Source organism: Hemicordylus capensis, chromosome 1, assembly GCF_027244095.1.
Source record: "Hemicordylus capensis ecotype Gifberg chromosome 1, rHemCap1.1.pri, whole genome shotgun sequence".
NCBI classification, from domain to species: Eukaryota; Metazoa; Chordata; class Lepidosauria; order Squamata; family Cordylidae; genus Hemicordylus; species Hemicordylus capensis.
Genome location: NC_069657.1, coordinates 34835242 through 34859442, shown reverse-complemented (window position 1 = coordinate 34859442; position 24201 = coordinate 34835242). Strand labels below are relative to the sequence as shown.

General features: G+C 42.7%; 1 protein-coding gene across 9 annotated transcripts in view; it reads right to left on the bottom strand.

Annotated features, from left to right (window-relative positions):
* Positions 1-24201, bottom strand: part of LOC128334016 (cation channel sperm-associated auxiliary subunit beta-like) — a 216076-nt gene that overhangs the window by 175166 nt on the left and 16709 nt on the right. For 8 of the 9 annotated variants that reach the window (XM_053270222.1, XM_053270289.1, XM_053270274.1 and 5 more), the window contains 3 exons: positions 19321-19415; positions 17510-17662; positions 16350-16410 (listed from right to left, as the gene is read on the bottom strand). In XM_053270222.1, the coding sequence (XP_053126197.1) occupies positions 16350-16410; positions 17510-17662; positions 19321-19415 (309 nt within the window). Of the gene's footprint in view, positions 1-16349; positions 16411-17509; positions 17663-19320; positions 19416-21415; positions 21843-24201 lie in introns of those variants that run through there. The other variant, XM_053270263.1, reaches the window with a different exon arrangement.

Genomic DNA, 24201 nt, shown 5'->3' with positions numbered 1-24201 from the left:
TGTATAGACTGTGCACGGAAAAGTGTTTCCTATGTGGAGTCGGGCTCAAGGTAGACTATGACCGGAGTCTGGTCTCACTCCAAATACTGAGTGAGAAGGAAGGTCTCTGGACAGCCACTTGTTGTTGTGGGTGAGAAGGAAAAGGATTTTAAGTCAAATAGTTAAATAGAGTTATTGTTTTATATCTTCGCGATATGTATGAAATGTTTCTGCTAATTGTTTTTGATGTAAACTGAGAGTATTGTCAATGGGTCTGAGGCTTCAAATTTATGAATTTGTCCTACCGCCAGCCCTGCTTTGTCTTCACAGTAGCTGGATCTTGAAATTCCAGGTCCCAGACATGAGATCTGGTGAAAGGAATTTTGTTTTGCCACTCCTGCAAGTGGAAGGGAGTTCCAAAGGACTGGTTTGCATCTTACCTGGAAAACCTCCCAGTTTAAAAGGGATCAAGTTTTTGTGTGTTATCGTAAAACCCATACTCTGTTTTCACAGCTCCTAATTAGAGATTAGATGATAACTTGTGTTTATCACAGGCATCACTCCTCTGCCAGACTATGGACATTTTTCTTGATAATATCTTTTGATAAGGAAGCCTGTTTGTTTCATGAGACTTTACACCTCGCATAAGGGGTTTTTTATCCTATTTCAACAAGGTATAGTATTTTTGCTTGGACTGTTTGGACTGGGCAAGGATTGTTTCTTTTATGTAGGTTTTTATGAGGATATTGTTGCCATACCAAGCTTGCTAGAAATGAGGTTGAAGACGGAGAGCTAGAACACTATCTACGCATGGCTTAGATGTGGACAGTGAGAATCCATTAAGCCAGATGTCACTGACGAATCACCCCTTTATGGAGGATGGAGTCAGATACACTGGATGGGGATTGTTGTGTATTGCCCTGACAGAAGTCTGTAAGTATAATTGTCAGCCAACGTGGTGCAGTGGTCAGAGTGCTGGATTGGGACCGGGAAGCCTGAGTCCAAACCCTCATTCTGCTATGACACTTGCTGGGTGACACAGAGCCTGCCACTCAAATGATTTGGCCTGCCTCACAGGGTTGTTGTAAGGAGGAAGAACAGGATACAGGCTACCCCGATACATCAACATTCTAAAAAAAACACAAGCTAGACACCAGCAACAGTCACTGGAGGTACTGTGCTGGGGGTAGATAGGGCCAGTTACTCTCCCCCTGCTAAATAAAGAGAATAACCATGGTAAAAAGTGCGTCTTTGCCCACTTAGCAGGGGATATTAAGAGTCTTTAGGTTAATGTGCATCAAACAGCCCTCCATTCCAGAGGCAATGCTCACCTGGCCAGCCAGGAACCTGTAGGTCAAAAGCTCCAGAATGCTTCATTCTGAAGCTCAGTTGCATAAGCTGCACCTAGGCCCAGTCAGGCCTATCCACCTAAGTAGGTGGATTCCATCCCAAATCTTTCCTGAGAACCCAACCCGAAGCTGTTCAGGCACTTAAACCCACTTGGACCCTTTGGAAGTCCAAGAGGTTGTGGGGACTTAGAAAGAAGTGGGGATAAGATGTTTGTTTGTTTATTTATTTGATTTCTACTGTATACTGCCCTTCCAAAAATGGCTTAGGGTGGTTTACACAGAGAAAAAACAAATAAATAAGTTGGATCCCTGTCCCCAAAGGGCTCAAAATCTAAAAAGAAACAAGACAGACACCAGCAACAGTAACTTCAGGAACTGTGCTGGGGGTGGATAGGGCCAGTTACTCTCCCTCTGCTAAATAAAGAGAATCACCACGTTAAAAGGTGCCTCTTTGTCAAGTTAGCAGGGGTACTTTCTTTAACAGAAAGTAGGGGTACCAGTTCACATGGGTATTCAAAAGCTGATGGGAGGGATGATCAGTCTCCAATTCACTCTGTGGCTGAGTCGTGGGTAGGAGAGACTCCGAAAGTGGACCACCCTCTCATGAGAGTATGCTCACAGACTTTTACCACTTGGCCCAAGCAAAGGAAGTTGAAAGGACTTGATTTCCAAGCCCGTCTGTCTAATCAATTCCATTCTCAGTTACAGTGGCTCTGATTGCTTCCTTTCTGGAATCCTTTGTACTCTTCATTTACATAAACCCAGAATCTTACACCATTTTAAGTTTGCATAGCTCCACCTCAGAGAGGCTGAACCTCGGCACTTCCACTGAACAGAATGAAGCCACACCTCCCCGATCTTTCCCAATGCGTGTGTCCATGTCTATTTGGATGTCTATGTCTCCTCCTTCCTTGTCCCCATTCTGGAAATGGGCAGAAGTCATTTTATCTTTAAACTGTTTGGGGTTTTGTGTTAGAATGAATTTCGAAACCTTTAAAATGACACCTGGGAGATAACTGACAGGAGTTGAGCAGTATCCGGTTTGGCAAATGCCGTCCCTTAAGGTGCAAGGGTGAAAATGCTTCAGATAAACCAGAAGGGGACAGAGTAGAACTAGGTAAAGAGCAGGCAGAAGGATGTGCTAGCTGGTCAAAGAGATCAAATGCCCATAAGAAAGACAGCACACACCAGGTAAGAGTTTCAGCATATAGGTGCTTCTATGCCAATGTCAGTAGCCTCTGAGCCAAGAGGTGTTTGGTTGCTAATGAAACCATAGAAATAATGGGTGTAATGGAAATATGGTGGACAGTGAGAACCAGTAGGACACTGTTATTCCTGGATATAAAATCTACAGAAAGGACAGGAAGGGGTGAATTGGGGGTGGAGTAGCACTGTGTTTTAAAGAAAGGATAGAATCTAACAAGTTAAACAACCTAGGAATTCCCGCCCCACCTCCCCCAAACTCTGTGTGTGACAATACACGGCCTAAAAGGTAATCGCTACTAGGAATGTGCTATCATCCTCCTGATCAAAACACTGACAATGACTGGGAATTGCAGAAGGAAACCAGGGAGGTGTCAAAGAGAGAGAGAGAGAGAGAGAGAGAGAGAGAGAGAGAGAGAGAGAGAGAGAGAGAGAGCCTCTCTCTCAATGAAGGATGACTTCAATTATCTACACATAGACTGGGGAAATTCACATTCAAGTAATGACAAAGAGGTCAAATTTCTAGATACACTGAATAATTGCTGCCCTAGAACAGTCGGTCATGGAACCAAACAGAGAGAAGATGGCCTTGGACTTAATCCTGAGTGATGCACAGGACCTGGTTCGACATGTTAGTGTCTTGGAACCTTTAGAAAACAATGAGCCTAGTGTGATCAAATTCAGCATACATGCAAGGAGAGAATCACCAAATCTAAGACAGACACTTTGAACTTCAGAAGAGGAAACTTCTCTAAAATGAGGAGTTTGGTGAAAAGAAAGCGGAAAGGGGAAATCAACAGTCACTTTGCTCTAGAATGCATGGAGTTTATTTAAAACCACAATAATAGAAGCCAAATTAGAATCGAAACCAAAAAGGAGGAAAGGAACCACCAAGTCCAAGAGGATGCCAGCATGGCTAACAAGTAAAGTTGAGAAAGCTATAAAGGGGAAGAATTCCTTCAGAAATTGGAAGGCCTGCCCCCACAAAAGGAACACAAACTCTTGCAAAAGAAATGCAAGGAGACAATAAGGGAGGCAAAAAGAGAGTTGGAGGAACATTTAGCTAAAAACATCAAGGGCAATAGCAAAAACTTATTTAAATACATCAGAAGCAGGAAACCTGTCAGGGAAGCAGTTGGTCCATTAGATGATGAGGGAGTGAAAGGGATTATTAAGGAGGATATGGAGATTGCAGAGTTCTTTGCATCTGTCTTAATGGCAAAGGATACTGAGCATATACCTGTGCCTGAACTGAAATTCTCAGAGACAGAGACTAAAGAACTGAGTTAGCTAGAGGTGACAAGAGATGAAGTTCTAAACTCTCTGGAAAAATTAATCGCCAGGGCCAGATGGCTTCCACCTGAGAGTTCTTAACAAACTCAAATGTGAAATTGCCAACCTCCTTGCAAAAATCAGGCTACAATCCCTACAATCAGGCTCTTTTTCCAAAGGACTGGAAAGTAGCCAAGGTAACACCAATTTTCAAAAAGTGATCGAGCGGGGGATCTGGGAAATTACAGGCAGGTAAGATTAATGTCTATGCCAGGAAAATTGATGGAAACATTCTCAAAGATAAAATTGTTAAGCATATAGAAGGACAGGCCCTGCTGAAGGAGAATCAGCATAGCTTCTGCAAAGGTAAATCTTGCCTCACCAACCTTTACATAGGAAGCTGCCATATACTGAGTCAGACCATTGGTCTATCTAGCTCAGTGCTGTCTACACAGACTGGCAGCAGCTTCTCCAAGGTTGCAGGCAGGAATCTTTCTCAGCCCTATCTTGCATTTGGGTGTCCGCCAAGGATGCCCACTGAGCCCATTACTTTATGTTTTTGCCCTGGATCCGATCCTGATCAGGATTCAGAGAGAGCCCCATCTGAGAGGACTCTCGGTCTCTATCCCTCTGCCCTGCGAGATCTTCCCAGGAGAGAGGAGGAAGGAGAGTGATGGGATAGCCGAACCACCTGTCCACTCAGAACCGCATTCTGAGTTTAGGCTAAAATTTGTAGCTCATGCCGATGATGTTACATTACTGTTATCAGATGAAAATGAAATCTCTGTAATACTAGACCTCTTCTGGGAATATGGCAAGATCTCGGGCTCAGAATTAAATGCTGACAAAAGTGTATTTGTTAAAATGGACCCCGGACGACAGCAACTCTCGTGTCTACCCATCTCTGAATGTAAAAGCGAAGGGGCCCCAGAGTCCAAACTGAAGTGGGTAGATACAGTAAATATTTTGGGGATTGAATATGGGATTAAGGAAAAAGTCTGGGGGGGGGGGGGCGGAATTGGACAGATTGGAAGAAAAAGTAATGCTTAAAATCACCATGTGGAAAAAATGGAGCCTTGCCATGTAGCAGAAAGCAGTTTACATCTGGACTTACCTGATACCCCCGGTGCATAACCTGGCGGTAGTCTACCCCCCTCCGCTCAATCTCCTTTGGAGAGTTGAAAGCCAGATCTTCCGTCTAGTATGGCACACAGTGTCCTTCCCTTTGGCCCGTGCGGTAGCATTTAAGGAGGTTGAGTGGGGAGGCCTAGCCCTACCTGCCCTGCGACCCTATTTTGTAACTGAATTCATGCCCTACAATTTTGGAAACTGGATTTTCGTGAATGTCCATAATATGTCCAACCTTCTGCAAAAAAAACCCTGGGTTTTGCTTTTCGCTCTGCGTTGGCAAAAGTCAGCATGGGGCATAGCATGGTGGGGGAAAAGATCTTTCAATGGTAATATCACACAAGTATTAAAAAGAGAACACCCGGACTACTTGAGAGATTTGTTATTCACACTTTAAAAATGGAAGGTTGAACCGGATCTATTTAAAGGATCCTCCTCAGTTAAGCAGCTAAGGAAAACAATTTATGGAGAGATTCTAGAAGTGGGTTTTTTAAAACCTGATTTAGAACGTAAATGCTACAAACACCACACTTCACAGTACTTGTTGCAACCCAATCACTCTATTGCTCTCTTTAAGGAGAAAAAGGTCCCTTTCCATTTATGGGAAATGAGGTGGCGTTTATACCACCAAGTACTACAGCTTAACGAGGGTAAGCCATGGCTCCCAGAGGACCAGCAAGAGTGTACTAAAATCACCTGCAAACAGAAAGCTAGTGAGCTAGGCAAAACATTCAGGGATACCCACTCACATTTCTTAAAAGAGTGTGTGGTAGCCAAAAGAGTGTGGCAGGGAGTAAGCAAGTTGTTAGAGTGGCCTGATTTGGAAAAACAGACTTGGGAAGAACTAACCTCAGGTTTGAGCAATAGAACCTCTTTTCAAGGTCCCAGAAAGAAACCTTCAAGGAAACGGGATGGAACAGGTGCCCTCATACTAGGGAATTGGAACATTCTCCTTCTCGTAATCAGGTTAGTAAACCTATATGTCATTTGTGCAATGCTCCTGCATAGGAATAGGGAGGGAAGACGCGACCAAGAGGTTCACATGGATGAGACAGTAAATCTCTTCTGTAAAAGTTTGTATGGTTATGTGCAAAAAGACAAGTGTATCTCTTCTAAACAGCAATGGGACAAATTATGGAAATGAACGTTGGACGTAAACACCACCACCACCCCCGATTACCTGATGTGCCTTGTAATCCCCCATCCCCGAGTTACAGTACTGCCTGCATATACTTTACAACCCTGTGGGTTATCAAATCCTTGTGCGTAAATCTTTGTAGATATATGATGTACAAACAACCACTTTGAATATAATTGTGCTTTGGTAGCGTACTGTATGCTTTGGTAGTTTGTTGGTTCAATAAAAAAATCTTGTCCTATTAAAAAAAATCTTGTCCTATCTTGGAGATGCCAGGGAGGGAACTTGGAACCTAGATGATCTTCCCAGAGTGGCTTCATCCCCTGAGGGGAATATCTTACAGTGCTCACACATCAAGTCTCCCTTTCATATGCAACCAGGGAAGACCCTGCTTAGGTAAGGGGACAAGTCATGCTTGCTCCCACAAGACCAGCTCTCCCCTCCGCTTTGAGAGTGTCATCAGGTGTGTGGATAAAGGTGACCCAGTTGACATAGCTTTCCTGGACTTTCAAAAAGCTTTCAGCAAAGTTCCTCATCAAAGATACCTGGAAGAACTTCGCAGTCATGGGATAAAGGCATAGGTTCATAAGTGGATTGGTAACTGGTTGAAGAGGAGGAGGTATAACAGAGGAGGGGTATAAATGGACAGTTCCCTAGATGGACAGAAGTAAGAAGTAGGTCCCGCAGATATCTGTACTGGGACCAGTGCTTTTTAATTTATTCATAAATGATCCGGATGTTGCGGTAAGAATCAAGGTGGCCAGATTTGCAGATGACACCAAACTATTTAGGGTATGTTGTGGCTCAGATAAGCCCATTTGGGTCAGAACCCACAGCCCAGAAGGCCAGAGTCGGGCCTGTTCCAACTTTTAGCAATTCAATAAAAGATTATTTAATTCAGGGTCTCACTGAACTGTGAGTGAACATGGCCCGTGTCTTGTGAGGCACAAATTGCCTAGAGAAAGATAGGGGCTATTCTTACCTCTGTCTTAACACTTGTAATGATAACGTAACTTGCTGGTATGCTATGTTACCACCGACTCCTATATGTTCAATGGTTATCATGTCTTGGAGTCATGCACACTAGATATAATTCACAAGATGCCTGAATGTTATTATTTAATTAGTCCACCCTATTATTCCCCTTTCTCCTTATACCCTTGGTCTTTTAACACCTCTTGGGCAAAATGTCTGGAAAATGATGAATCGACACTCTGCAAACTCAAAAAAGCAGATTGTTTTTAAGAATCGTGAGAAGACAGTTTTCTTCTCAGCAGTCAGATTTAGCACATGCTGGAGATGCCAGCCGATCGCAGCCGCTCTAGGCTGCGCGGCTTGTTTGCCCTCAGCCCCACCCCCTGGAGCACGTGGCACTGGGAGCTAGCTCCCATTGGCCCGGCTCCGTCTCGGAGGCGGGGCTAGCAGCAGTGAACCGGCAGCAGGCCTGTGCCGGCTCAGTCCTTCCCTGACCGAGCACCCTCCCTCCCTCCCTCTGGCATAGGTTGGGCTTTGCTGGTCGCCGTTTGGGGCCGGGCAGGAATTTTTTGGGTATACGCTTGATTGGCCTTAGCGTGCACCTTTTTTCGCCTGCCTCAACCTATACCAGTTAGTAGCAAGGTTGCTTAGCGGGATTGATTAGTTAGCCAGGGAATAGCTTGTGGTCACTTTTACCACGGGGTTGGCGGGCACAGTGCAGAGGTGAGCGGCTGATGCGGTGCGGCACCTTAGGTAAGCTTTAGCTGTAAGGTGGAGGGGCAGATCCCTTGAGGCTTTACAGATCAGGGATGCTGCCTTGCTCCCACCTCCCTGCAACCGACACCCTACCGTATGGCTTTACAGCGTCGGACAGGTGATGTAAATTGCAGGGTCCTGACCTTAGGTCGGCAACGAAGGGCGCCCCCTTCTGGAAGGTGGGCCGCCTGGAGCCGAGGTGTCTGTGCCATGAGATTCTAGGGCGGGGGTGGCCACGTGGTGCCCCCCCCATCCGAGCCCGCACTGTTGCTGCTCTGAATGCCAACCCCAGCTGCCGTGCCTGTGCAGGCACTGTCTTAAAACCTTGTACCCCTAATAAAGTGACCAGTTCCTCCATAATACTTCTGTGTCCGTGTCTCCTTGGGTCTGGGTGCAAAGGTCTAATCTCCAAGCCTCCTTCTTAAGAGTGTCATGAGACAGCTGGTTTTAGACACAAGCATTTGACACCTTGAAGATTCATGACATATGGAATCTGGGAAGAATTTTTTTGTTCAGATAAGAAGATTGAATATGTGCATAAAAACCCAGACCTTCAGAGACGGCTTCAGCAATCATTTGCTCAACAAGCAAAATCATTAGCCTAACAAGCAAATCTTTGATTGATTAAGTGCCATCAAATTGGTGTCAACTCAGTGACCAGATAGATACATTCTCTCCAGGATGATCTGTCTTCAACTTGGCCTTTAAGGTCCCTCAGAGGTGCATTCATTGCTGTCGTAATAGAGTCCATCCACCTTGCTGATGGTCGTCCTCTTCTTCTCTTTCCTTCAACATTTTCCAGCATTATGGACTTCTCAAGGGAGCTGGGTTTCGCATAATATGTCCAAAGTATGATAGTTTGAGCCTGGTCATTTGTGCCTCAAGTGAAAATACTGGATTGATTTGTTCTATGATCCATTTGTTTGCTTTTTCTATCTTGCTTCTTCAAAGTCCAGCTTGTGCATCCATAGGAAAAACCATTGTCCAAATGATTCTAATCTTTGTGGGTATAGACATGTCACAGCATCTAAATATCCTTTCCAAGGCCTTCATTGCAACCCTACCAAGTGCTAGTCTGCAGTGTATATCTTGACTGCTGGATCCTTTACTGTTGATGGTTGATCCTAAAAGGGTAGAAGCTATCCACCACTTCAATGTCTTCATTATCAATTCTGAGGCTTGTTGCTGTACCCATTGTCATTAGTTTAGTCTTCTTTACATTTAGTCGTAGTCCCATTTCTTCACTGGGCTCCTTGACTTTCATTACTAGAGCTTGCAGATCATCTGCATTCTCAGCTATCAGAGTGGTGTCATCAGCGTAGAACAGATGATTGATATTTCTTCCTCCAACTTTAAAAACACACTAATCTTCTTCCAATCCAGCTTCTCTCAGTATATGCTCAGCATATAAATTGAATAAATACGGAGAAAGTATACAGCCGTGTCTTACTCCTTTGCTGAACTGGAACCAGTCTGTTTCACCATGTTCCATCTGGACTGTGGCTTCCTGTCCTGTGTATAGGTTTCTCATGAGAACAATGAGACGCTCTGGGACACCCATTTTCCTAAGGATATTCTTTGCTCACCCTAAAAAGAGCATGGTGCCTTGCTGCGGAGCAAGCAAAAGGCTCTCCATCACAAACCGGAGATTGTCAGTTACTCTCACCGCGTGACTGAGGATCAGGGCATTGCCTGCGTCTCTAGCCTGATCATGGTCCAGGTTTAGTCTGAGATCCAACAACTCTGCTCAAGTCTGTCTGTGTGCTGTCTGCAACGCTCTCTAGCAACGAACACTAGTTTCGCTCACATCCATTTAGCCTCAACTAGATCTGGTAAAATGCCTTCCTGGAACATCCAGCCTTTGCCTCTTTACCCTCTCCCTATTAACTGTGGCACTCTGCCACCCCACTCCTAAGCAAGCCCTCCCTCTCCTCTTCTTTCTCTTTCTCTGTCTCTTGTTAGGATTTGTTAAGCTAGCTTAATACTGAGACCACATGCAACCAAAATGTTTGTTAGCTAGGAATACTGCACTACACTACGCCTGGGAATACGATTGACCTGATTGATTTACATTATTGCCATGAAGACCAATTTGCCTTAATAAACCCCATTGAACGTTATGAGAGCATCTGTCTTTCTTTCTACTTGCACATCCAGATCATACATGGCTACCAAGACAAGAACCCGTTGCAGCTGTCAGTGACTGGCCAGGGGAGAGATCGTGGGATCGTGATGAATAGCTTGTTGAAAGTATCAACACAATGTGCAGCAGCTGTAAAAAAGGCGAATAACATGCTTGGAATCATTAGGAAGGGGATCGAAAATAAAACTACCAATATCTCTTGTGTATCCACATTTGGAGTACTGTATACAGTTCTGGTCACCATAGCAAAAATACAACTTATAGAACTGGAGAAGGTGCAGAAGAGGGCAACCAAGATGATCAGAAGCCTAGAGCACCTTCCTTATGAGGCAAGGCTACAACAACTGTGGCTTTTTAGTTTAGAAAAAAAGACAACTGAGGGGTGACATGCTAGAGGTCTATAAAATTATGCGTGGTGTGGAGAGAGAAATTTTTCTCCCTCTCTCACAACACTAAAACCAGAGGTCATCCCATGAAACTGATTGCCAAGAAATTTAGGACCAACAGAAGGAAGTACTTTTTCACACAACACATAATTAACCTATGGAATTCTTTGCCACAAGATGTGGTGACAGCCTCCAGCTGGGATGGCTTTAAGAAGGGCTTAGATAGGTTTCAAAAAATATATAAAATCACCGGCTTGGCCATTTTGTTTGTGGGATATGTGGGATGTAGCACCCATCACACTGTACCACCCAATCCACTTTGGTGTCCTACCTATGGGGTGATTCGAGTTCCCCATTGTTCCCTATGGGCGAAACAAGCAGAATGCACACATTTGGTAACCCTACCTTGAAAAACAACACTGCAGAACAGAAGCACACAGTCCCTCCCAACACAGAACAACACATTTTGCCAAACACACAGTCCAAAGAAGACCAAAAGAGAATCACTGACCAAAAATGCACTGCCAGCCACAGTGCCTGTGCTGCACTAACGTCATTGGCAAAAGTTGCTCTCTCACACATAAATTATGACTCCATCCTTACTTGCTACAGCTGCCACAGCAGCACTCTTAGAAGTCAGCAAGCCATAAGCTGAACTGGAACATCTTCAGCCACATTTTGACTGAATATACCTTGCTATGTAGAATAGAGATTGCAGAGCAGACCAGAGCAGTGAGGGATGCACAAGTTAGTCTCAAGGCTGGACATGGAGCTCATCACAGCAATCACCAAGAAATATTACACAGAGCTGCCACTGTCCAGTTCTTGCCACATCATCATCTCACAAACAGACCAAACCACAACTCAAGTAAGGCAGACAGACATCCAAGATCTGCCTTTGTTCATCAGATCCAGCAAAACCAGATGTTCAACAGTAAGCAAGAGCACACTAAGCACAGCAAGCATATTACACTTAGTTACTCAGTGCTGAGAAAACCAGAAAATCAAAACTTCCTTCCTCCCATCCTGCCTCCCACAGAGGGATGGGAGGACAGAGCAGCAGTCATGGCCTCATGGACCAATGGTCTGACAGGAAAAAAGGCCTCTAGCCTCTTACCATGAGAACAAATCTTTCTTCTCCAGCCAACGACAGGGCAATGCCCTCATGAGAACAATACTTAGAAAGCGGGGATGTGCAAATCAATTTTAATTCGAATCAATTTGACCAGAATCTGGTCCAGTGATTCGAGCTCAAAACAAATCTGTCCAGACATTCTTGCTCAAATCCGAGCTCAAATTGAATCGCGCCTGATTCTATTTGAATCAATTCGAGATTCAGGTTCCTCCTATCAATTCTTTCAGATTCCCAGCATTCTTTTTTAAAAAAGCTAATCTCTAGCCCTTGTAGAAGTGGAGTTATGGTGGAGCAAAATGTGTGGTCACTATTTTTCATGTTTTTGGATTCTTTGGTGTATAATAACTTTTCCTCAATGAATCCCTAGGAGGATTCATTGCACACCTTCATTTCTTCTGTTCATTTTGACTGTCTTTGGACAGTGCCAACTATCAACTGCCATGTACCAATGACACCTCCCCTCCCACCCACAAGGCAGTGGGGTACTACTCAGTTTATGTTCTAGGGATTTTTTCAAGTGTTTAGACTCTTTGGTGTCTAATAACCTTAACTTCATTATACATCTGCATTTCTTCTGTGCATTTTGACTGTCATCAGAGAGTGCCAACTGTAAACTGTCACGTACCAATGACACCCCACTCTCACCCACAAGGCAGTGGGGTACTACTCAGTTTATGTTCTAGTGATTTTTTCAAGTGTTTAGACTCTTTGGTGTCTAATAACCTTTCTCATAATAAATCCCTATGAGGATTCATTACATACAAAAGCATCTAAACAACTCAAAAATTCCTAAAATTCCTGAGCCATTTTGGAAGGGTGGTATATAAATCCAATAAATAAATAAATAAATAAATAAATAAATAAATAAATAAATAAATAAATAAATAAATACTCTGTACCCCAGTGGCTTGCGGGTTCAGGGGTAGTTGGCACATGGGATGCCACTAATTTCCCACCCCCCACCCTCAAAGCAGTGGGGTCAAAATGAACATAAGAAATGAAGGTGTGTGATGAAGACACCAAAGAATTTACACACATCAAAAATTCCTTAAAAAATAAACTGAGTACCCCAATGTATGTGTGTGTGTATGTGCATGGGGTAGTTGACACATGGCACTTGGCACTGTCCAATGACAGTCAAAATGAACAGAAGGAATGAAGGCATATAATGAATCCTCATAGGGATTCATTATAAGGAAACTTGAAAAATAGTGACCACACATTTTGCTCCATAACTCCACTTCTACAAGGGCTAGAGCTTAGCTTTTTCTTTTTTTAAATTAAAGCTAGGGAGCCATGTTAGGGTTAGGGATAGGGCAACTTCGAGTCCCCATTGTTTCCTATGGTGGAAATATACAGTACAAAATCAGTAAAAACTAAAAAAAGAAAAACCGAAAAAGATGATATAAGGGCGTTGAAATACGCATTTCCACACTGCAAAGCTTTTTCAATGACCTTCTTTAATGTGCAATAAAAGTTAAAAGTTTAAAAACATTCAAAAGTTTAAAACTTAAAAACTAAACCACAGATGTAACAACATAGCAAATGTTTCAATGTAACACATAATCCTCAATGCTTTACAAAGATGGCTGAGTTTTGTTCTTAAATACAACTCCACATGTACATCTGTGATTTAGTTTTTAAGTTTTAAACTTTTGAATGTTTTTAAACTTTTAAACTTTTAACATTAATTGCACATTAAAGAAGGTCATTGAAAAAAACTTTTTAAAAAATTTAAAAACCAACCAAGTGCCCCACTGCCTTCAAATTTGGGTGGTAGGTGGCATCCTGGGGACCAACCCACCACCCAAATTTGGTGCCCGTAGGACCTTTAGAAGTGGGCCGAAATGATCTGAATCCAAATTGAATCCAACTTGAATTGAATCTGATCAGATTTGAGTTTGGAGATTCGAGTTCAAATGGAATCTGGCTGATTCGATTCGACCTCAAATCAATTAGCAAAAAATTGATTTGTACACATTCATATTGGAAAGTCACTGAAGAAGACTACGAGTTGAAACACTTCTGACTTTATAAAGATCTATAATGTCTCCAAATCACTAGGAATCACAAGACTACATAATCTAGACAACATATGTCTGAGGACTTTTACAATATTTGAATTAATTACCTAATTAGCATATGCATGAGGATATTTGTTTGTTTGTTTATTGAATTTCTCTACCGCCTATTATAGAAATCTCTAGGCAGTGAACAGATTAAAATGTATTATGACTTTTTAAAAGAATCCTTATTAAGTTTTCAACAATTTTATGCAGCATTATTGACTTTTATTATTAAAATACCCATTTATATTCTTTTCTTTTGTAGTTATATATTATTAACCTAGGACCATCTTGCAGTTTTTCCTGATCTTTTGTATTGCTTTGGTTTACCTTTTGGATCAAGTTCATACCCTGTGTATGTTTTGTGTATCACGTTGTACTTTAAACCTGCAGTTTCACTATTTGTGGTGCAGTCACCTGGAAGTGAGTGGGTGGGTAGGTTTTGCTGCCCATATTCCAGTCACATGCCCACATGATGCTGAAGGCAATGCTGGTGTTCCCAATCAGCCAGTGCTGCTGTACATGTGGAAGCCAGCCCCAGCAGTGTTGTGCAAGGGTGCAGTTGTGCATGTGTGCCTGAACACGCACAGAGGAACTTACCTTGTTTCCAATGTAATCAGTGCTGTGCAAGTGCAGGCATGCACTACTTAAACTACTTTTAAATAATTGTGCAACTGCGCTCTTGCATAATATTGCTGAGACTGGCTTCTACATATGCAGGTGCAGTGGCACCAGTGGCCGATTGGGAACACTGATGTTGCCTTGCACATCACATCGGCCACCATAGCCCAACATGGAAAGAGTTCCAAAAATATTCTTGCTTGTGACAATGTACTCTAGTCTTGATCCTAGATGTAATGAAAATGACAGGAACACTCTTCAAAGGTGGACAGGGAAACTAAAAGAGTGGTCAAGAACAGTGATCGAGAGGCCCTTTATGTCATGGTCTGCAACTGGAGGTCCCATAGGGTAAAGGTAAAGTTGCTGTCGAGTCGGTGTCAACTCCTGGCAACCACAGAGCCCTGTGCTTGTCTTTGGTAGAATACAGGAGGGTTTTACCATTACCATCTCCCGTGCAGTATGAGATGATGCCTTTCAGCATCTTCCAATATCGCTGCTGCCTGATATAGCTGTTTCTCATAGTCTGGGAAACATACCAGCAGGGATTCAATCCAGCAACCTCTGGCTTGCTAGTCAAGTCATTTCCCCAATGCACCATGCCTTTATACAAATCTATGGTGCGGCCACATCTGGAGTACAGCTTTGGTCACTGTATCTTAAGAAGGATATTGTAGAACTGGAAAAGGTGCAGAAGGGGGCAACCAAGATGATCAGGGGCCCGGAGCACCTTCCTTATGAAGCTAGGCTGCAGCATCTGGGGCTCTTTACCTTGGAAAAGAGACAACTAAAGGGAGACATGATCGAGGGGTGGAGAGGGTGGACAGAGCAAAATTTTTTTCACGACACTAGAACCAAGTGTTATCCCATGAAACTGAAGGGCGGGACATTTAAGAGCGAAAAGAGGAAGTACTTTTTCACACAATGCATAATTGATCTATGGAATTCTTTGCCATGGGATGTGGTGATGACCACCAGCTTGGATGGCTTTAAAAGGGGCTTAGACAAAATCATGGAGAACAGATCTATCAACCCTGCTAACTTGGCAAAGAGGCACCTTTTAATGTGGTGATTCTCTTTATTTAGCAGGGGGAGTGTAACTGGCCCTGTCCACCCCCAGCACAGTACCTCCAGTGACTGTTGCTGGTGACTACTTATGTTTCTTTTTAGATTGTGAGCCCTTTGGGGACAGGGTTCCATCTTATTTGTTTGTTATTTCTTTGTGTAAACCGCCCTGAGCCATTTTTTGAAGGGCGGTATAGAAATCGAATGAATGAATGAATGAATGGCTACTCGTCTGGTGGCTGTGGGCCACCTCCAGCCCCAGAGATATGATGCCTCTCAATACCTGTTGCAGGGGAGCAATAGCAGGAAAGAGGGCATGCACATACCTCTTGCCTGTGAGCTCCCCAGAGGCATCTGGTGGACCACTGTGTGAAACAGGATGCTGGACTAGACAGGCCTTGTGCATCATCCAGCAGGGCTGTTCTTACGTTCTTATGCTCCTGATCCAGCAGGGCTGTTCTTCTATTCTTATGTACAGGTTTATCAATGGCTGCTAGTCTGGTGGCTACAGGCCACTTCCAGGCCAGCCTCAGAGGCAAGATGCCTCTAAAGCCCAGTTGCAGGGGAGCAACAGCAAGAGAGGGCATGCCCTCACCTCTTGCCTGTGGGCTTCTCAGAGGCATCTGTGGGCCACTGTGTGAAACAGGATGCTAGACCAGATAGGCCTTGAGCCTAATCCAGCAGAGCTGTTCTTATGAAGGCATACAAAACCAGGGACCATTGACAAATTGAACTATTTGACCCAGATTACATTCCCCAGATGGAACACATTGTGATAATCAAGACAAGTGTCTTCCTGGTGGTGTTCAATCACAGCAACCCTCATTCCAAGGTGCATAGCATCATTATCTAATAAAGGTTATGGTCTTAGTACAGACAAGTACTTTATGTCCAGATAGGTTCACTAGCAGATTTAATGTATTAATGGAATTTAATGTTGGCTGAATTGTACACAATATTTTTAAAAAGCTATAAATATCCAATGAGTACAGAGGAGTTGAGAGATACCTGCTGTTCAGAAATGCAAAATATAGGATCACCATATGTTAAAAATGATAACCATATTGTGGTGCTGTCATTAACCAAGGAAACATCAGTATAGGCTGAAATATCTGACAATTATAACTTTCTCTCACCTGTATTAAATGTAATCATCTCTCGAGGGATATCAATTGACCACGTTTCCAAACCTTCTCCCTTTGGATTAAGAAAACACAATATTGTCAGTCTTCAATTTTCTGAGTTGAGTTGAGTAGTTCAACTACTATGAATTTGATGCATAGGTATCCTGCCGCCCCAATTACTTGTGAGTTTACGGCGCCAGAGCAGGAAAGCGGCGGGAGGGGTTTACACTGTAAGATATTCCCCTTAGAGGATGGAGGTGCTCTCGAAAGAGCAGAAAGTTCCTAGTTCCCTCCCTGCCTTCTACAAGATAGGGCTGAGAGAGATTCCTGCCTGCATCCTTGGAGAAGCCTCTGCTAGTCTGTGAAGACAATACTGAGCTAGATAGACCAATGGTCTGACTCAGTATATGGCAGCTTCCTATGTTCCTAAGCTTCAGGTTTTTTGTAGAGCCGCTGAAAATTGAGGATTTTTTAAAAGCTAGACATACTTTGGGCTAAGCCAGATTCGGGGGGGGGGGGCAAGCGGGCGGGGACAGAGTCATGTCTGCACTGTTCCCTGATAGCCTATAGCAACTTCGGGGTAAATGCAGCTAATATGTGGACTGGAAAACTCCATTCTGGAGGAGATTCAAAGTAAAAGCTATGTGTGTAAAGCCTCTTGGAGGCATCCAGAACAGAAAATGCTACATGAAAGCTTTTTTAAAACATGCCTTCCTTTTAGGCAGCAAATGACTTGCAGTGGTGTGTATAGGCATTCAGGATAACATGTGGCCATATTCACACGGCTGCTTGAAATCTGATGCCTGTCAGGAGTGGCTGATAAGCTGGATGTGAGCGGGGGGGGGGGGGGGCAGCCTTGAGAGCTCAGCTTGTGCTTGAGCAACCAGCCAGGCCAGAATCAACAGCTTCAACTGTAATCCTGTTGGCCACCTCAATGACCTGAGCCCTGCGAAACTGAGAGCTCTAATACCCAACAGAGTCTATTCATTTGCTGTGATGCTTTTGAAAGGCAGGACAGAGCAGGCAGCAATTCCCTCCTCTATCAAGTTACAGCAGTGATGCTGGAGTAAGCTGTCCGGATTTTGCTCCTAAAGGAAATGCTTAGAGTGAGTCCCCCAACATTCTACAGTATTGTAGGGGGGAACTTGATATGTCATGCTGAAATGATTTACCAGGGTCATTTTGAAGTAGAAGACTTTTGAGAAGGTACTGTTGAAAATCATTATGCTGGGAGCAAGACCTGCTGAAGTATAGAGCAGAAGATTCTTCCTTCTGTTTTCTTTGCTGTCATCTTTACTAATGTCATACAAATGACAGTTGATATTCTTTGAAAATGGGAATAAAAGGTGCAAGCATTAGCAACTGAATTATAGATCCATGACATCTCGCACTATCAGCGTTAAATGACAATCTGGTACATTTGATGAATTATGCGATTCCCTAGTAGAACTCAAGCCACAATAAATGCCAAGTCGTTAAGGTGTCATAAATCTTATCACTGTTTTGGCTGCAACAGACTTACACAGGCTGCATTCCCATGACCAAGGCAAGCACAATCAACCACAATTGATTGTTAACCACAATCTATGAGCATTCCCTATGTGTTCCCTGAAGTTAAACCACATTTCATTGGGATAGCCAACTAGGATCTTAGTTATCTATCTCTATTAAATGTGGTTTAACCACAGCAGTTTGACCGGGATTGCACAAAATTATCACATAGACTCTGTGTGAGCGTGCATAACTCAGAGCTCATGGTCAGCTCTTTAACTGTACTTGCTGTGGTCATGAGAACGTGGCCACAATTACTCTTCTAGGATTAAATACTAGTTTTCACAATTGGCTTTCTCCACTGCCAGTGGTATTTTAGTTTAAGCAAATTTTTGTTAGAATGGGAGAAAGAGGGAATTTGCTATAGCAAAAAGGAGAAAATCTCAGGAAAGCAAATGCAAGCAGATAGAAGCTTGTATTTATCTTTTTCAAGTTAACCGTAATTCCCATTTCTGTATTTATGTTGTAATGGCTACAAAATGAAGGCCAGACTAGAGGCAATAGTCCTCTGCAAGACGTGTAACTACTCCCTCCATCTTATCTCTAGCTGTGGCTGAGACTGACTGAGATTGCACAGTAGAAGTTGATACAGAAATTGAAATTGAAATCAGTGTTTTCAGACGGCTTTTGTGCACTAGTTTGGCAACAGTAATGGGGAGCTCAGCATTGGGGTCAGAGGGTGCAAAGCCTGCTTGTACAATGCAGCCCTCAAATGACGTTCTCAGCAACTTTTGGTTTGGCATGAGAAAGAGACACAAATTTTACAAGTGCTTCTACTGCAGTCTTCTCCCAACCAAATTATACAATAATCATGCTGATCAGTTATTGGCCATTTTGCCCCACACCTAGTGCATTTTAAAACAATTTCTTAGTGTCCATAGGGAAAAGAAAAACTGAAAGGCAGTCCAAGCCTAAAAACCATAAATCTGAGTCTGATTAAACCTTTCAAAAAATGTTAAACTTAAGAATGTCCAAGTCCAGACCAAGTTGAAGAAGCAGAAATGACCAACAATTTGTTGGAGATGGAGTTTCTCTCACTTGTCTTACTAAGAAACTAAACCAAACTGAGAAACATAAGCCTGACGAGGACTACACCATGGCGGTCGGAAAGGATCTGAAGACTGGACGCTCCAGTTACCAAAATAACTGCCGCACTGTACACATGCTGCAGAATGTGAGCACCTCGAAGAGCTAGAGAAGTCCTTCTGCAAGGTTACTGCACAGACACACAACCCATTATTGTGATGGTACATTGGATCATGACAAAGATGCTGTATTTATAAAAGGGGGTCATCTTAAATGAAAAGTCTGCTTAAATCTTTAGCTATATGCAAATAGTGTGCTATATGCAGCTGCATGCATTAACACACTGTGTGTTTCTCAATATGTTTAAATATAAATTGCGACTAGAAAATTATAATTAGAGATTTACCAAGCTGATCCTATAAAGAAACAATTTTATTGTGACTTCCATTCCATTCTCATGGTGAAAACTAGAGTGGCAGGCGAAACTTGAATTAGACAACGCTGAAAGAGGAAACAAATACTCTTAATTCAATCTGAAAATGTCAGTTTGTACTATATATATATACTTGTTTGAGAAACATGAATTATAATAAAATATAAAACACAAAAGCATACTTTGGAACAGAGAGTACAAAATCCAATCACTTATTTATATGGAAAAATATTGGCCCACATATTCCATAGTGTCATGCCATTGTTTCCAATAGGCCCACAATGCTACAGGTGATTAAGCAACTTTCGGTGGTCCTGTGCCAGAGCACAAGTGCACAAATACTAAATTTTGCACCCCAATCTCAGGAGCGCAATTTACATTGGAAACAGTGACCAGGGTTGGGGCTTGGGCTTTTGGTGTCCTAGGTGAAGTATGAATTTAACACCCCATCCACCAAGACAGTGTATCAGCATGATTGCAAGAGGAGAAACCATGCATGCAGGGCTGGCCCAAGCCACCTTGCTGCCAAAGATGAAGTACAATTCCATGCCCTCTCCCAGTGTCATCTAAACTAATCAAGTTGCAAATGTTTTCCTAGTCTCCCCCACCAAAATGCTTCCCCATCAAACAACATTGGGACTGGCTGCTGATCTGTGGGGAGTCTGTCTCTTGAACTCCACCTGCTCGGAGTAGCCAACTCTGGGGCTCTTCTCACAGTTAGCAAAAATCAGGCTAGGAGAGTCTAGCCCAATTTTTGCTGATCGTGTAAACCATTGGGCTGGCAGGCGAAACCGGTGGCTTACAAGCGGCTAACCCACTTTTGTAGCCCTCCCCAAAGCCCGGGTTTGCGGAGTGAGCACTCCGCAAACCTGGGCTTCTTGATCCTGAGTAGCCGCGGTGCGGCTCCACACCACGGCTACTCATGAGTAGACCCCTGGGGGGAGGCGAAAAGCTGCCTCCAGGCTCCGGGGGTCTCCCCAGTATGCCCTGTAGGCTTGCGCAGGGCATACTGGAGCTTCTGGGGGCCGCGTAGCCCCCAAGCCTCCACCGGCTCCATCATGAAGCCCGCAATCATGTCACAGAGCCGGCAATCGTGTCATGGGGCCATCACGGAGCTGGCAATCACGGAGCCAGCAATCGCTCCCTCCCTGCTCGTGTGCTTGGAGAGTGGGCTTAGCCTGCTCTCCCCACGCACTCTCAAGAACCGGATCTCACTGATCGTGAGACCCGGCTCTCTGTGTCTTTTAGGGATGCTGCCTGTGGCAGTGGGATTGCCATTGAAGGGGTGACACCAAAGGGGATTGCCCCTCGGGGAATCCACTTCAAGCTTTCACACTGGCCTGAACCAGGCCTCCTGGCCCTGGAACCTATGTGTGTGTGGTAGTGGTGAGTGGGTGGGCATTTTGTATTTTGGCTTCTACTTTAAGTCCTGGGTGAGATTGGTTTCTATTTGTGTCTGGGTTTCTCTGGAGATGGGGAGACAGAGGTTGTATTCTCAGATTATGGGCAGCTATTCCAGTGGTGGTGGAAATAGAAATAGTAATGTTGGCAAATCAGCGGACCATTACAGGAGAAGGGAAATCAGAAATCTAATAATTGTTGCCCTTCCGGCTGAACTGCCAGCTCTTTGACCACGGGGAGCAGTGCCAACCATCCACAGAGCTTCACCTTGCTCCTGTGTAATGCCAGGTCAGTCCAGAATAAATCAAAAATCACCCATGAGCACACTTCCAGTTGGATTGCTAACGTGGCTGCATGCTTCCTGACAGGGGAGACCAAGGAGGAGTACTTTAAGGGGGTTTTGAGCTTTCATAACACCCCCCCACACACACACACACCACCCTGGATTAAAGGGTTTAGATCAAGATTGACCACAGTATCCCCCCGGAGCCTGCTCCTTATCTCAGGGCTGTGCTGGAGAGTGCAGCTTTGATTTGAGTTGAGCGGTGGGGACTGGGACTCATCAAGCTACACTCCTCCATTGGAAATCCATTGGACTGAAGCCAGTCTGGCGTCTAACTTCTGCTGGTTTGGAATATAATTAATGCTTAAAGTTCAAGAAGCTCACCTCTCAGCGTGATTAGTGATAAATTGCTGGAATTCCACCTGCTTTTGCTGTAAGGATTGGACAGACTTCAAGCCGATGTTGTGAAGATGCCGTAAGTTTGCTAATTATAAACCACGGCTGAAAACTTAATCTGCTTTACTCTGAACTGATGACCAAAAGCTTTAAAACTTTAAAAAAAGCAATCTAGTGGGAATTACTATTATTCTCTTTCAGTACTTTTTGAGAGAGTTTAATTTATGGGATAAGTGATTTGCTGTTTGCTGCTGAATATGTCTATCACGAAGTCCACCAATTAGAGGAAGAAGGCGGTTTATTGCACCGTGGGAAAATCTAATTGGCAGTGATAAGATACAAGAGTTGTGGTGTGGAGCTGAGCGTATTTGGAAAATAATTCCAGGCTTCTTTCTTTCTTTCTTTCTTTCTTTCTTTCTTTTTGAAGAGCAAGGACGTTGAACCCTGCTTTGAGGCTGCTGGAAAAAAATGCAAAAGCTAAAGCAGCAGAGTCAAACACAGACCCACTCACAAGCTAGGAGACTTTCTGCTCCAAACTCAGGCTTGGGTGAAGGGAAAATGTCTTCAGAGTTAAATGAGACACTACTTGCTATGAAACAGTTACTAGGAGCTAATACGGGCACTCTTCAACAAGTTAGTCAAGATATACAAACACTTAATGACAGAACATCAAACATCGAGGAGACAGTCAAAAAATTGGCACAAGATAACAAAGAATTCAAAACAAGGGTGGATAGCTTGGAGCAAGACGTGGGATCACTAAGAGATGACAGAGAAAAACTATTAGATCAAATGGCATTGTTAGAATTGAGGCAAAAAGAGCATTTCCTAAGGTTTAGAGGAATCCCAGAAAAAACTGGTCAAGATATTTTTAAAAGTGCTTGGGAAGGAGCTTGCATCACTTTTGGGAATTTCAGGTGAAGAGATGGATTTACAGATTGATGCAGCTTTTCGCTTGAATTCTGAGTTTGCCACAAGAAATAAATTACCTAGGGATTGCCTGGTTCAATTCAATTCCAAATTAATTACAGAGCAGATACTCCAAGCACATTTTGTCAAAGCCCTTACTATTGAAACCCAACAGGTAAAAGTTCTGAAAGAAATACCAACCAGGATTTTAAGAAAACGTACGGATTACAAATTTTTGACAGATGCTTTGAATGCTAATGGAATACGTTTTAGATGGGAAGTACCTGAAGGGGTCTCCTTTTTTTTACAAGGGAAAGAGGAATAGATTTACAGAGCTCCTCAAAGCGCAAGAATTCTGGCGGAAATACAAAAAAACTTTAACTTATGGCAACCCAGGGCCTTCAACACAGAACTCTAATTAGTCAAAATGGATTACAGGATAGCTTCTTGGAACGTTAATAGGTTAAATACCAAAAAAAAAAAAAAAGGACAAATGTTTTTCATTTTCTTAAGAAACAACATTTGAATATTATATGCTTGCAAGAGATACATATTAGAAAACAAGATAGAAAATATTTGGTTAATAAGGCCCTAGGAAAAGAATTTGTTTCTTCTGATAAGGGGGGGGAGAGGGGTAGTGTTCTATGTCAAACAACAATTTGAACCCAAGTTGATTTTTAAAGATGAAGAAGGCAGGTTGCTAGCTTTGGAAATTTTAGTTTCTGGAATCAAAACGGTGATAATTGGAATTTATGCACCCAATGAAAAGAAAGTAGAATTCTATAATTATTTAGAACAAAAGATGGCTAGGTTATCGAATGTTAACTTGATTTTACTGGGAGATTTTAATTGAGTTGTTTCTACATCTTTGGATAGAAAATCTGATATACCTGAAAGGAACCTACAAGGCAAGCTTCCTAAAGCTTTTTTTGATTTCGCTGATCATATGGATCTTTATGACTTGTAGAGAATCAAAAATTCAAATGCAAAGCAATATACTTACTTCTCTGAAAGATATAAATCTCACTCAAGGATAGATATGGTCTGGACATCTAAATCTATTACGCCATGTATAAAAAGAATGGACATCTTGCCCAGAACCTTCTCAGATCATAATGCAATTTGTTTTACATGGAAGAAGAAAGGAACGGTTTCCTTTCGTTGGAGACTCAATGAATACTTGCTAAAAAAACCAGAGGTTGTGGAGAAAGCTAAAAGGAAGTTAAAGGACTATTTTGAATTGAATTTAAACCAAGGAATGGATAACAAAATAGTTTGGGACGCAGAAAAAGCAGTTATGAGAGGTTTCTTTATACAACAAAATGCATATTTTAAAAAACAAAGAGGATTGAAAAAAGAGGCATTATTGATGGAGATTTCCAAAAAAGAACTACTATGGGCCAAGGATAAGAAGATTACTCAAGCCATTAAAATGCTTCAGCAACAGCTTTCTGTTAATATTAAATGAAGTTGAACGGAACTTAAAATATGCAAAGCAAAAGTCATTTGAATTTGCAAATAAACCAGGCAAGTTGTTGGCTTGGAAAATTAGAACTGAGAAAAAGAATAAGTATATATCCAAGATACTAACAACAACAAAAGAAGAAGAAATAAATAAAAAGAGAATTCTTTAGATACTATTCTGAATTATACAAAGGAAATAAAGTAGAAGATATAAAAATTGACCAATTTCTTAAGACACAAAATATTCCAAAACTTTCTAAAGAACACATAGAAACTATGAATGCACTGATATCAATAATGGAAATAACGGAAGTAATAAATCAAAGTAAGGCTAATAAGGCACCAGGACCTGATGGCCTATCAGCTTCATATTACAAATCATTTAAGGATCAAATACTACA